Source organism: Vidua chalybeata, chromosome 23, assembly GCF_026979565.1.
Source record: "Vidua chalybeata isolate OUT-0048 chromosome 23, bVidCha1 merged haplotype, whole genome shotgun sequence".
In the NCBI taxonomy this organism is placed as follows: Eukaryota; Metazoa; Chordata; class Aves; order Passeriformes; family Viduidae; genus Vidua; species Vidua chalybeata.
Window position 1 is genome coordinate 1,017,112 of NC_071552.1, and position 13,740 is coordinate 1,030,851.

General features: G+C 57.3%; 1 protein-coding gene across 3 annotated transcripts in view; it reads right to left on the reverse strand.

Annotated features, from left to right (window-relative positions):
- DSCAML1 (DS cell adhesion molecule like 1) overlaps window positions 1-13,740 on the reverse strand; it is a 95,933-nt gene that overhangs the window by 11,976 nt on the left and 70,217 nt on the right. For 2 of the 3 annotated variants that reach the window (XM_053963544.1, XM_053963543.1), the window contains exons 8-18: window positions 12,202-12,474; window positions 8,911-9,189; window positions 8,580-8,699; window positions 8,279-8,455; window positions 3,619-3,818; window positions 3,247-3,343; window positions 3,006-3,134; window positions 2,463-2,630; window positions 2,221-2,291; window positions 1,115-1,355; window positions 63-209 (exon numbers count right to left, since the gene is read on the reverse strand). In XM_053963544.1, coding sequence (XP_053819519.1) covers window positions 63-209; window positions 1,115-1,355; window positions 2,221-2,291; window positions 2,463-2,630; window positions 3,006-3,134; window positions 3,247-3,343; window positions 3,619-3,818; window positions 8,279-8,455; window positions 8,580-8,699; window positions 8,911-9,189; window positions 12,202-12,474 — 1,902 coding nt within the window. Of the gene's footprint in view, window positions 1-62; window positions 210-1,114; window positions 1,356-2,220; window positions 2,292-2,462; window positions 2,631-3,005; window positions 3,135-3,246; window positions 3,344-3,618; window positions 3,819-8,278; window positions 8,456-8,579; window positions 8,700-8,910; window positions 9,190-12,201; window positions 12,475-13,740 lie in introns of those variants that run through there. The other variant, XM_053963545.1, reaches the window with a different exon arrangement.

The following is a 13,740-nucleotide window of genomic DNA, read 5'->3' on the forward strand; positions in this document are numbered from 1 at the left end:
GGGCCCGTCAGCCCCCGTGCCCCCCCAGGTGCCCCTGTCACCCGCTCCCCACGTGTGCTCACCTCCGTCCATGTAGAGGGACCAGAAGATGACGCGGTACCCCTTGAGCACCCCGTTGAGGGTGCTGCGCGGGGGCTCCGACCAGGAGATCACCGCCACGTCCGAGGTGATGGAGATGGCTCGCACGTTCTCGGGGGGCTGGCTGGGAACTGGGGAGGGGAGGCACGAGGAGGAGGACAATCAGCAGGAGGCTGGAGATGCCAGGCTGAAGGAGCCGTGTCCCACACAGCCGCCCTGGCTGCACCCACACGGACCCCGCTGTGCTGCTGGAAGCCCTCAGCCAGTCCTGCCCAGCAGTGCTCTGCCTCCAACATGCAGTTTTCCTTCTCCTGGGCCAGCGAGGTGGGTGTGAACCCTGTGCTGGTGGTGACAGGGAGGATGCTTCCCAGCGAGGGGAGAGTGGGAGAGCTGACTGGATGCGAGGTAATTAGATCCCATTGCCCCGCAAGAGGTAACTCTAATTTTTATGAGCATTTAAATGATAATACATCACCGTAACGATCCTCTTTGAAAATGATTATTGTTTCATATTACTTAGGTGCAAAAATATAAGCACCATGTAATTAGGGACAGAGTATAATAAACTAATACAGATAGTCCGTTTGAACAAAATGAAGGTAATATAATTATGGAAAAGACACTATTGCTAAAACAGGGCCCCTTGAATACCCCGGGAGGAGTGCTAATGCAGCCAGGAAACGATCACGGTTTGACAGGCTAACGAGAGCCTTAATTAAGTATGAAAAACTGCTGAGCAAACGCACTGCAAAACTTTTTCCTCATTGTTTTTTAAATGACCGAGGCCATCAGTGACCGTGTCCCAGGCGGAAACCTGCCTGGCACTTCAGCACTGCCAAAATCCACCTCGCACCCTTTAGCTGTGCCACGAACCCAGTGCCACGGGTGTCCTGATGGCCCTGTGCTCCCGGTCCCTTCCCAGGGAGCCGTGAGGGGGCACACAGCCGCCGCCCCACACCTGTGTGACGGGATGGGCATCCAGTGAGGGTCCCCTGGGTGGCACCTGGACCTGGTGTGGGCACTGGGCCATCCTTACCGTCCTCCAGCGTGGTGGCGTTGATCTCGCTGGACGAGGGCCCCGTGCCCGCGCGGTTGAACGCCTGCACCACCACCCCGTACTGCGCAAACTTCTTGAGGTTGTCCAGCGTGTAGACCTCGCTGTCCCCCGTGGCCTTCATCTCCACGATGCTGTACTGCCCGTTGCTGCCCGGGCTGTTCTCCCGGTAGCCAATCTGGTAGCCACGGATCACCCCGTTCTGCAGCTCCTTCTTCGGGGCCTGAGGGACGACGAGGGCAGGACAGAGCAGTGTCACAGGGGTGGGAGGCTCACAGGGCTCCGTGCCCCAACCTCCTCTCCCCAGTGGCTTTTTTCAAGGCTTTGAAGGTATCTTCCCTCCCTGCTTTTCACTGAGCGGCAAAATAGCGATAAAAAAGGTCCAGCGGGTCCTTAGAGCCACCAGAGAAGAAAGTGCTGCCTGGACAGCAGCAGTCCTCAGCTGGAGCAGGAGAAATCCCAAGTCTGGCAGCCTGAGAGGCCAGGTTGAGATCAGTCTTAACAATATTTCTCTGAAGCATTAACAAATCAATAGGGTTGATTGCAAATTTATGTTACAATGCCAGGGCGATCCATCTTGCTGAAATACTCCTAAAATGAAGTGACTTATCTTTCAAGTGAATCTTACTTTTCATTAATCTGTTTTTCAGTGCTTAAGGGGAGGTGGGGGGAGAAGCTGGAACCCTAAATTTATTGACTTAGCAGTTCATTCCCAAGTTCTAACTTTATAATCAATTTTATTTTTCATTAGGCAGCTTTGGAAAAATAAATCCAATTCTAAGTTTTATTGATCTCTGCTCAAACACTTTGCAACCCAGCACCTGAGTTTTACATATTTATCCTCTCTGCCCCATGGTTCCCCACGGACACCCTACGAGATAATGAGCTTGTTGTAAAACATGATTGATAAGAGCCCTGAGCAATAAGGTGAGCTGCTTGCCCAGCCTGCAGGTTTTCCTTTTTCCTGAGGAATTCTTCCTGATTCTTGTAACATTGATGACATGCTGGGTCTCAGGACAAGCTGGGACAGCATTTGGCCAAGCCCTCATACCCAAAAAAAGCCCACACACCATCCCAGCCTCGCTCACCTTCCAGGTGACCTGGATGCTCTGGGACGTGATCGGCTGCAAGGTGACATCCATGGGAGGGCCGTCGGGAGCTGAGACAGACCAACACGAAAGGGCACATTGAGAAGGTTCAGGAGCTCCTCACCAGGAATTCCCCTGGCTTCAGGAGAGCTGTACCTCAGCCAGCTTCCCCCCCAGGCTGCAGCCCCTGTGTTCCCCTGCCCACGATGCCCACCACCCAGGCCAGGAGCCCAGGGAGGCACCTGCTTCCTCGGTGCTGATGGTGAGCTCCTTGCTGGGCTCGCTGCGCCCGATCTTGTTGAAGGAGTACATGCGGATGCTGTACACGGAGGCGGGGTGCAGGTCCACGATGTTCGCCTGGTTGATGGTCGGGGAGATGTTGCGTGTAGACTGCTTAAAATCCCAGGAATCTGGAAGAGGCAGAAGGGTCAGAGCCTGAATCCCATCCAGGGTCCGCAGTGCTGAGGGGGCCGTGCTCAGGCAGGTGAGGTCCCCAGGCTCCTCCAGCTCTTGTACCCCTGGAGAGGTGCTGCTTCTCTCTCTTGCTGTTGTGTGCTGGGGTTCAACTTTTTGCAAATATTGTCTCTTTTAATATTCCCTTTCAAATGCTCCCATCCAACCGAAATTACCATAATTCATTAATGCTGCTCTCTCCTTTCTTCATCAAAGGAACCGGGATGCAGAATATTCCCTTGGAGGCAGCGGTGGGGCAGTCCCACACCTGCCTGTGCAGGCCAGCCCCCAGCCCCACTGCGGCGTGGGGAGGGGACATCCCTGTCACCTACCTGACTTGTTCTTGTACTCGATATCGAAGCCGGTGATGATGCTGTTGCCGTCGAACCGCTGCGTCCATCGCAAATTCATACTCCGGGCTTTCACCTCACGGATCTCCAGCTCCGGCGGGTCAGGGGGCTCTTGGGGACACGTGGGCAGGTTAGGGACACAGGCAGAGGAGGCCCCCAGGAGCAGGGGGACCCTCTCAGGAAGGCTTTGCACCGCAGGGCTCACGCAGGGGGGATGGAGTACCTTGGACAGTGAGCTGGATCAAGCCTCTGTCCTCGCCATAGGAGTTGATGGCGTGACAGGAGAAGAAGACGGAGTCCCCGCGGTCGGCTGGTTTCAGCTGCCAGTGTTCCAGGGAGAGGAGCCAATTGAGGCTGAGCCACCCCAGCACTGTGCCCTGCCATCCCTGCCTGCTCCCACCACAGCACAGTCCCTCCCATGGCACTCCTAACACCCCTCTGGGCTCAGCTTTGCTACTCAGGGAGCCCAGCGCAGTGCCAGGCTCTGTGACACCCCCTGGGGACCACCGCACCCTCCCCACACCTTCCCTTCTTCTCTCCAACACGCAGCGAGACCCCCGGCAGCCCTGGCAGGTGCAGGACGCCCAGCCCTCACCTTGAGGGTGGAGATGACCTCGTCGCCGTTGTCCTTGGTGGTGATGGCGTAGCGCATGTTGCGGTCGGGGTCGATGACGGTGTCCCCCTTCTCCCAGCGGATGATGATGGGCCGCTCGCCCCGCGCCGTGCAGTTCAGCTCCTTGGTCTGGCCCTTGATGGCGATGGTGGTGTTGGGGTGGGAGGTGATCATGGCCGGGACTGCGGGGAGCCAAAGTGTCACCTGTGTGCCCGGGGGGACGGGCGGGTGCCACCTGTGGCTGCCGGGCCCCGCAGAGCCCGCGGGCCCACCGAGGACACGGCGCATGCGGCTCTCACCGAGAGGCCCCGCGGCCCGAAGCGGAACCGTCTCGCTGCATTATACAGCTCAGGATCATAAAATAATGAAGCAGATAAATTTTATAATGCATAGCATTACATCGGGGTAGACAATAAAACGTGAAAGACAAATAACCAAGTGCACACTATAATGAAGAGAAAGCCTCCAGTCTGAGACTGCGGGTATGAATTATTGACTAAGGTTTTACACTCCCGAGGATGAGAGGAAGAATGTTTTCCATCACGGATTTGCATAATTCACTCGTATAAACCTGGGCAGAATACAGAGTGTGATTTCCCATCAGCAAGGCCGCCTTTGCATTGCAGATGCCAGAGATGATTTTTTTTTTCCCATAGCCACCCCAATATACAAGCGGGGCCAGTGGGGACACCTTGTGCCGTGGTCACCACCTGGCAGGGGTGCAGAACCCTGAGGTGCTCGAGCAGTGGGTGCAGCACAGATGGGGATGGCTGATCAGTGAGGGTGCTGCACTGATCCCTGGCCTGGCTCTTCCCTGCTCCAAGAGCCAAGCCCTTTGTGCCACCCCAGTGCCGTGCAGTGGGCTGGCTGTGGCAGGCAGCACACAGGAGGAACGGGCTGGGGGACCGAGGGCAGGCTGGGTAAGCAGAAAAAAATGTAATGCATAAACAAACAGCAGTGCTGAGTCCTGCAGTAATGTATGATAATGACAATCCGCAAAGGCAACACACACTGTTCTAATGGGACACAAGAGGCTCTAATGAGCTACGACTCCTCGGCTTTCTGTGGCAATGTAATTCAATTAGCAGCGAAGGAAACCTTTCCTCCGGAGCTGCTGGAGTTTGCGGGGAGCAGGACAGTGCAGTGCCCAGCCTGGTGCCCGTGTGACAATCCTGCCCCAAAGGGAGCACGGCCACGCGAGCTGGCAGGGGCTGGCAAAGAGCAGGGATGTGGGGGCTGCTCAGCCTGGGGCACCGAGGGTTACAAGAAGCAGCCCAAGACTTCTCCAAACTCTGCCCTGTCCCACCCCCAGTGCTCTGACGCCTCTGCCTGCCCCAGCCCCAGGTCAGGGACACACCGGGACAGAGGCAGGCCTGGGAAGGACTGTCCCAGCCCAGCAGCCCATGTCCCATCGGGTGAGGACAGAGCACAGGGACAGCTGGGGGCTCTTGCACTTGCCCCAGAGCAGGGCTGACTGCACAGCACAGCACAAGGGCACACACAGCTGGAGGAGGGGCTCAGCACCCAGTCCTGGCACGATGGCAACCTTGCCAGGCTCCTGCTCACTGTCCCCTGTTCTCCTTTTCCCTGCCATGGAAAAGCATCGAGGGGCCACCCTGCTATTTGGCAAACAGGGACACTGGGGATGTGGTCCCTGCACGCAGCCCTCGTTCAGGCCAGGCTGGAGGGTAGTGCAGCAGCAGAGGGTGTGGGGCCGTGGGGCCGAAGGGGCAGGACAGCCCCTCAGGGCTGCAGCAGCTTTGGCTACACCGGCCCCTTCCCAGCGAGCAGAGGCCCCGGGAGAGGAGCTCCGTTTCAGGCTCTGCTTCACTGAAATGCACTTATTGATGTTTGATTAAAAGCAGCTCCTTGGATGTAAACATATCAACTTCTCTCAATTGCAAGGGTCCCACGGGAGCTGCACGTAGTCCAGAGCAGGAAAAGAGCAGAACAAACCCCAAGAAAACCCCAAGCAGCTGTGAGGCTAGCACAGATTGGGGCATTGGTGCCTAGCACCTGCCCTGGAGCAGCTCTGCAGCTTGCAGAGGGACCACATTGCTTGGGACTGGCTGCAGGGACCTCCAAGGATGGCTGGGGGCTGCTCCTAACCAGTCTGTGATCCCTTCCTGGGTGCAGGGGCATCAATAACCTGGCATGAGCCACAGCTCACGCAGCACTCTGGGCAGACAGGCTTCCTTCGAGGAGAGCTCACCTCCAACGCCTCCTGTGCCCTCCATTCTGTGCCCACCGGGGCGCACCCCACCCACCCAGCCTCTGCCGGTGCCCACGGCCTTGTTAACAAGGCCACAACCAGGGGCTGGTCCCTCTGGCTGGGCAGAGATGAGCCTGGGAACAAAGGAAGGCGACAGCCACCAGCACGCTGCCGTCCCACACCCGGCTGGGGCACGAGCCGCTTGACAGAGCGCTGGTGACAACTGAATGAGAACGGTGACAAGGGTGACAAGGGCTGTGCCTGCCTCCCTCGCCCCCCTCTTTCTTGTTTGGAGCTGGCTCTGTGATGTTAATTTGATTGCACCCGTCTCAGCTTCCTTTCTACACTGATTAGCTGAGTTTCACCTGAAGCATGAGATTAATTCAAATTGCATGGAAGCAATCAGTTATGCTCGTGCTGTGTGGCAGCGAACTTCCAAAGAGGGCTGTGCCATGGCCACGGACAGAGACCCCTCTGCCTGGCCCCTGGCTGGGCCCCTGGCATCGAGGTGCTGGCACGGAGCAGGCAGAGGAGCCCCCTCCCCAATGCCCAGGGTGCTGCCGCTCCGGCACAGCCGGCAGGACCCCCGGGGACGTGACTGTCCCCATCCCACACGCTCCCGACAGCCGGGCAGGTGTGCAGCCATGTGCTAAATGGCATTTATCACGCGCTGCTGGGCCCCTCACCTGCGCCCAGCCCAGCCCGCTGTCCCCTCGGGCACACGCTCAGGTACTCCAGCACTCCCCGCCTTCCACTCCCCACTGGGTGCTGGTGAGTTCCTTGCCGAGGCAGGGAAGGACAGGCTGCCATGCTGTGGGAGCCCAGGGGCCGTGGCACCCAGGAAAGCCTCAGCCCCATGGGTGACATTCCCCAAGCAAATCTGGTGGCTTTCCCCACCCCCCACGCCCTGACAAAGGCAGCATCCAGCTGCTCCTGGCTCTGCCAAGCCCAGGGAGCTCAGGCACACACTGCCCAGCGTGGCACCTGGCTGCCCCAGCTCACCCCTGGCGCCCCTTGCTGTGCCAGCAGGGCAGGGGACGTGTGACACCAGCTGGCTGTGGCACTGGCCTTTCCCCTGCTGACCGCCAGCACGCTTTGTTTGGGCTCTGATTAACTCTCATTTAACTCAGTCCGCAGTGGCCTGACTTTCAGGGAAAGCCAGTGCTGATCTCCCTTTAATTGGGCTGACATTTCGCTAAACAAACAAAAACCCCAAAATGAAACAAAACAAAGAGCCCATCTAATGCTTAATTGGCTGTGGCGCTTTGTCTACCTATTCATCCAAACCTTTTCAAAGGCAGCGAGGGCTCCGAGGGCTCGGGGAGATGCAAAAGCACTCGCATAATAAGGTTATGTGCTATTCAAGTCAGCAAGCAACCTGTCCTGGGATGCAATTACAGGAGATAGCAGGGACACGGCACCAGCTCGGGCTCCCAGACTTCGCATGCTCACTCGGGATTAATCGCCTCGACTTTGTACCTGCACCTCATTGAAGTGCCTTGTTTGAAGTCGCTGGGTTTGATTCATCAGTTGCAGGGATAAATTAAACAGCTGACAGGGAGGGGAACAGGAACCTGGGAAGGCAGAGGCTGGGTGGGGAGGGGAGAAGCCCCTGAGAGAAACAGCTGCTGGTGTCAGGGAAGAAAGCACCAGGCTGGGGAGGGGAGGCCAGGCCGTGGTGGTGACCAGAGAAGGCTGCACGTCCCCTCTGCCCACAGCATCCTGGGTGGACAAGCAGGGGGTGGTGGCTCCCACGGCTTCACCAGCAGCCTCCATCCCCTCTGGCACAGCATGCTCACTGCCTCATTCCCATGGTCAAGGCAAAGTTTAGTCCTTCTGAGCCCAGTCCTGACCCCAGCCCCTCCTGGAGACACCAGGAGTGAGGGTGATTGCTCTGGACCCCCTCCACCACCTCCTTGTGGAGGTTTGAATGCTCCCAGCGGCAACGAGCCCAATAACTAACACGGAGCTGGCAATTATACATTCTGCTGATAGCAACGGGAGAGCAATCCAATAACACACACAGTTCAAACACGGTGTCTAACAACACTTCCCAGCCCATCCCTGTCAAAGCAGCCCAGCTATTTCCTTTCCTCCTGGATGATGTAGATTGATTGCCTGGTTTTATTAAAGACAAAGTGTGTTTAATAGAAAAAGGGAAGCAGGTCCCTGGAGGGGAAGAATCAATGCCCTCCCGTGCCCTGCATTGATCGTGGGGATGCGTGGGGCCGAGGCTGGAGCACGGCTGGTGTGGTTGGAGCCCTCAGAACAGAGAGGGAGGCTGTGCCAGACCAGGCTCTGCTGGTGACCCCATGTTCCAAAGACACCCTCACCGTGCCCACCTCTGCTCCTCGGGTCACCGCTGTGGCCATGCCAGGAGCAGATCCCTGTCCCTGTGACGACGCCCCTGGCACAGCCCTGGGTACTTACTCTTGACGGTGAGGAACATGGACTTGCTGATGTCTGTGCCCACGCCGTTGCTGGCCTGGCAGAGGTAGTAGCCGATGTCCTCCTCCAGCACGTGGCGGATGAGCAGGGAGCTGTTGGGCAGGATCTGGATGCGGCCCGTCAGGGGGATGGGGTGGTACTGCTGGGGGTTGCCACTTCCTAGGAGGGGACACAGAGCCACAGAGTTCAGCTGAGGCAGAGCAGCTCTCATGAGCTGCCAAGCCCGAGGGACTCTCCCCAGTGTGCACTGACATCCCCACACACTGCCATGACCCATCCCTACCTTTAGCGTGCTTCCACATGACTTTGGGAGGGGGGTACCCATCAACAGAGCAGTTCAGCACCCCAGCTTTTCCATAAATGCCATCTTGGTTGTTGGGTTGGACCACAAACCGAGGAGGCACTGAGGAGTTTGGGAGAAAGGACGGTCACTGCAGGAAAATCCCCATCAGATCCCTACCACTCCCCACTGCCTGTGAGCACGGGGGTGCCGTGGCTCAGCCTTGCTCCTCACCCTCCCAAATTCCCTCTGCTCCCCGCTGTGCTGCCCTCCCTCCCTCCCTCTCCCACCAGGACTGGGGGGGATGTGGTGGCCGGGTCACCCCCGGGCTCACCCCGCACGATGAGCTGCCGCTCCCGGCTGACGGTGGCAGCGTCGTTGCTGGCGATGCAGGTGTAGTTCCCGTTGTGCTTGAGGGAGACACTGGAGATCTGCAGGGAGCTCATGAACTCCTTGCTCTCGATGGTGACCCCAGAGCCGGAGAGGATGACGTGCCCGTCCTTCCTCCAGGTGATGTGGATGGGCATGTCCCCAGAGGAGACCACGCAGGGGATGTAGAGGAGCTGCCCGATGGAGGCTGGTGGGAACTCGAAGGGCTGGATCAGCGGAGGGACTGTCGAGGGGAGAGGCAGAGAATGCTGGAGAGCCCATCCCAGGAAAGCCTTCCTTTAGTGGAGATGGGCTGCAGTGGGGCTTGGGGAAGACGCTGTCCCGGGAGGAGAAGCAGCCAGAAACTGACAGGCTTTTGATTCCACCAGGAACAAGGCCAGGGGACAGCAGGAGGTGCCATCAAGCAGAGAACAGCAGGAAGACTTCTCCCACCTGGCAGGGCCACCCTGCTGAGAGTGGTGTAGAGAAACGCTGACCCTGCACTGGGGAAAGCCCCGGCCACCCCCAGCACGTGCCACCCGAAATTCCACCTCAGCATTTATCCACTCCCAGAAAAGCCATTATTAGATGGATGCTTTTCTTAAAGGCGCTGGATTCAGAACCAGCCATTATCTTCCTGATAACTTAATTAGGCAACTGCAGCATCTCTGGCAATGTGGGAGGGGGAAGAAAGCGGAGAGAGGGAGACAATTAGCTTAACAAGGCTCAGCACCTGGTAGATGAGATCCTCGTTCTGCAGTCTCCATAATTAAATTAGCAGCCTGCCAATTGTCCCTTCGGCAGCAGGGAGCTGCCCTCTCGTGCAGGCACGGGGCAGTTCCCTGTACCCCCACGCACTTCCCTGGGCTCCCACCTCCATCCTGTGCCCGTCCCATCACTCAGGTATTGGCACTGCTGCCTGTCCAGAGCACGGCAAGCAGAGGCTGTCACTGTCCCCCAGGTGGGAGCCATGCCACGGGCAGGCAGGTACAGGCAGGGCTGGCCTGTCCCCCTGCCCGTGACAGCAACGTGGCTCGAGCTGCCAGAGCCATGGAGCCAGTGCTGCCTGTTTTCCATAATTAATGAATAATTAATTGGGAATGCACTGCAGTCTATTGCAGAGCAGGGATGGGCTTGTGGACCACGCCTCTCCAAACACGCCCCTCCGGCCGCTCTCCCTGCTTCAGCTTCCCACAGACAGAGCTCACAACTCCCCTTTCCTTCCCAGATTGCTTCCCACTGCGATTCTCCTTTCTCCAGAGCTTCCAGGCTCTCACTTGCCTGCAGCCTGGAGCAACCTGCTCTGCAGAGCCCATCCCAGCAGCTCCAATCCAGAGGTGACCCTGCGAGCAGCCTCTGCCTTCCCGTGGGGTGAAGCATCACCCCTCAGTGCCCTGGCACTGTGTCAGCCCCATGCTCCCCGAAACTGCAGCTACCCGAGCAGAGCTGTGTGGGAGCCCCAGGACAGCAGCAACCCACATGGGATTAATTAAAACCTTCAAAGATGTCTGCAGGAGTAAGGAGCTGTCAGGGCACCTTGGAGGAGGCTGGATTTTGGATTGTGCTGCTGCGGAAGCGCAGGGAAGAGGCTCCAGCAAAGCCCTGCGGAGCGGGGAGGTTTGAAACTGGGAACCTGGGGGTCCCTGGCTAAGCAGCAGCAGCTACACCTGGGCAGGAGTTTCCCTCAGCATGAGATGGGGATGAGGCCTCGTGCACAGGGCTGGGGCTGCCTGCACATCCCTGTTCCTGGGGGGAGCAGTGCCACAGGGAATTGTAAAGCTTTTACTGCTGCGAGATCGGAAGGACCTGCATAACTCACCGGTGGAATTTCATGTGGTCACCAGGCACTTGGGGCTGTAAAAGCTTTATGGTGCTCCACGCCACCCCGCGCTCCTTGTGCTACACAATTTTATGTTTATTCACTCTCTGACTCTCTTCTAGGGCCTTTGCTATTCTTTTCCACAGGTCTTTTATCCAAGGGCCAGAGGAAACGAGGAATTCAGCCAGCGGGGCTGGGTGTAAATCTCCAGCAGTGGAATGAAGACGTCTGCCCTGTGCTGCACCATGCTCCAGCCTGCTCGCCTTCCTCAGCCTGTCACTGGCCACTAATCGAGGCAGTAAATCCACACTGGGAAGGGTTCAGTGGCAGTTGCTTCCCAGGATTCACAAATCCTCAGCTGAACTTCAGCATTCTGCACCCTCCGAGGGCACCTCGCACTGAATCCCGTTATTTAAGTGCTCACAAACACCCTGAGACGATGTTCCCACATCAGCCCTGCCTGTCCCAGCTGTCCCAAGACAAGACCAACATCTCTGGCCTCTTTCCAAGCCTTGGGGCTCCACGTGGACAGGGATTTATGGGAGGTGAAGAAAGCAGGGCTGGCCAAGCCCTGCAGACCCCAGGGGCAAGAAGACCTTCCTGCACTGCCCTTAGACGGGTTATCCACAGCCTCCCCTCCCCTTTGGAAGCCTGGGACAAGAGCATCAGCTAATCAAGTGGCAGCATCTCTAATCAGCTTGCTGCGCTCTCTCGCTAACCTGATTCCTAATAAGAAAATGGTGGCTGGGAGGGGAGGGAGGGGGATCAGAGTAAATCCAGTGCACGAATCCCCCGCTGGGTGAGAGGCAGGATGACAATTGGCCAGCTCTGTCCCCAGCGCCACCGTGTTTGTCTGAATGATTTACAGCCGACAGCGAGCTGGCGACGGGCGGAGGCGACCCGACAACTCCTGAGGATGGGAGATCCGGGAGCACTGCGCGCTCCCAGCGCAATCTCAGCCAGTCACTGGGAGGGAATGCATCCGGCTCAATTCATTAGGACTGATAGCTCCCTCAATGGGCCTGAATAATTGATGGCCTGGAGAAGCTTTTAAGATGTTCTGTGTGCTCGGAAGACCGAGAGTATTATTTTTTTAAAAGCTAGCACACACAGAAAAACATCGGTGAAGGTGATCCAAGCAAAGGTTAGATGTTTTAATACGTTATGTTTACACCACAAATCCTTGCTCCATCACTTGTAAGGGGAAATGGATACGGTGTGGCTCGGGGCAGCTGCTGGTGGCAGGCAGGACCAGGTAGCCAAGCCAGCTCCCGAGGGCTGAGCTCCCATGCCTGGTGACTACAGAGCGTAGCCACCACCTGGCCATGCAGTTCCCCCTGTGGTGCCCCTCTGCCTCCATCCCACTTCAGGGAGATCCCAACAGCAACCTGGATGAGCTCTCCCTGCCATCCAGGGGAAGCGTCCCCACCCTCTCACCTTTGACGGTGACGTGGACGCTCTGGCTGATGGAGAGCTGGGGCTGGATCAGCACGCTGCACAGATACTCTCCTTCATCCATGCCTTTCTGGACATCCATCAGCTTCAGGGTGCCGTTCTCAAAGACCACTTGGCGGTGGTTATCGGGCAGCAGCAGAGAGTCCTTGTACCACTTGATGGAGTAATAGGGGTACCCGATGACCCTGCAGTTGATGAAAGTGTCCCTACCCGCGACCGCTGTTATGTTCTTCATGGCGCGGATGCTCGGGGGACCTACATATTCGGGAGGAAGGAAGAGGCAGGCTAGGTTAATTCCGAAGGGCCATTTGCTTGCATGCAGATCTGCTGCTATTCCAGAACGAGCTTCACAGGCAGAGGAGGTGACCAGGGCAGGCGGGAGCCAGCCTGGTTTGGGCGAGGAGGCGGCACGGGCTCCTCTCAGCTCGTGTGGGGACAGCTGCTCTCGGCTGCAACCTCCAGCTACAGCTACTCTCCCTCGCCTACCAACAGGGCTGTGCTCCCGGGGCACAGCCACACTTCAAACAGCAATCCCACCCCAGTGCTGGGGGAGCTGAGCCCACACACGGCACTGCTGCCCACTGCGGGAGGTCGGATGCTGTCCGTTTTCTGCTCTGGGCACTGTGCCTGCCCAGGGTGCCTCCGCCTGGCTCCTCTGGCAGCACCAGAGATATGGGAGAGATGGGGAGAGCTCCCCCACCATCACAGCCTCTCTCTGCCTCTCCCAGGGGGAAGCTGCCTGCATTGTGCCAAACATCCTTGGCAAGAGCCGCTATGGGAACCTGACTTCCACTGTCAAAAACTCTTCACCTCCTTGAACCCCACCTTTCTGCACCCCCTCTGCCAACCTGTGTGCCACTGCAAAGCCAGACAGCCAGCAGTTTCTGTCTGGCTTTGGAGCTGCCTGAGGACTGGGAGAATGCTGCAGGTGAGCCTTTAAACGAGAGGTTTCATGCATCAATAATTACATTGTTCTCCCAGTCGCTGCATAAAATAGCGAAGTAATCTAAAGATTAACCCTGTCTTGACTCCTCATCCTGAGGGTGTAGCAGGATAACAGCTTAACAGGCACTCAGGATCAGCTGATGGACAGTGTCTTTCATTCTAGGACACGTTAAGAGAAGGAGCAGGAAGAAAGGAATTAGCATCTCGGGCCTGTTTGAGGGACACGCTCTGTGCCGCTGAAAAAGAAACCCGAATCTTATCTAGTGACAGCCCATCAAGAGCTGAGAGAGGGGGAAAAGGGAGACAAGGGAACATCCTCATTGAAAACGCTTGCTCTGGCTTCTCCTGGCTGAGGGATGAACTTCCTCCAAATTCAGCAGTAAACGGCAGCAAAATTCCGACTCTCCTGGGATCCCAGCCAAAAAGCCACTAGATCCATTTCAAACCTGAGACACAGACAAACACAGCCCTTCAACCCTCATTCTCAGCAGACAAATAAAGGCTCCCTTATCTTGTCTCGCTCCCACCTGTAAGCCTGGGAGCTTTAATTGGGGATTATTAATGGGCAGGGGCTTA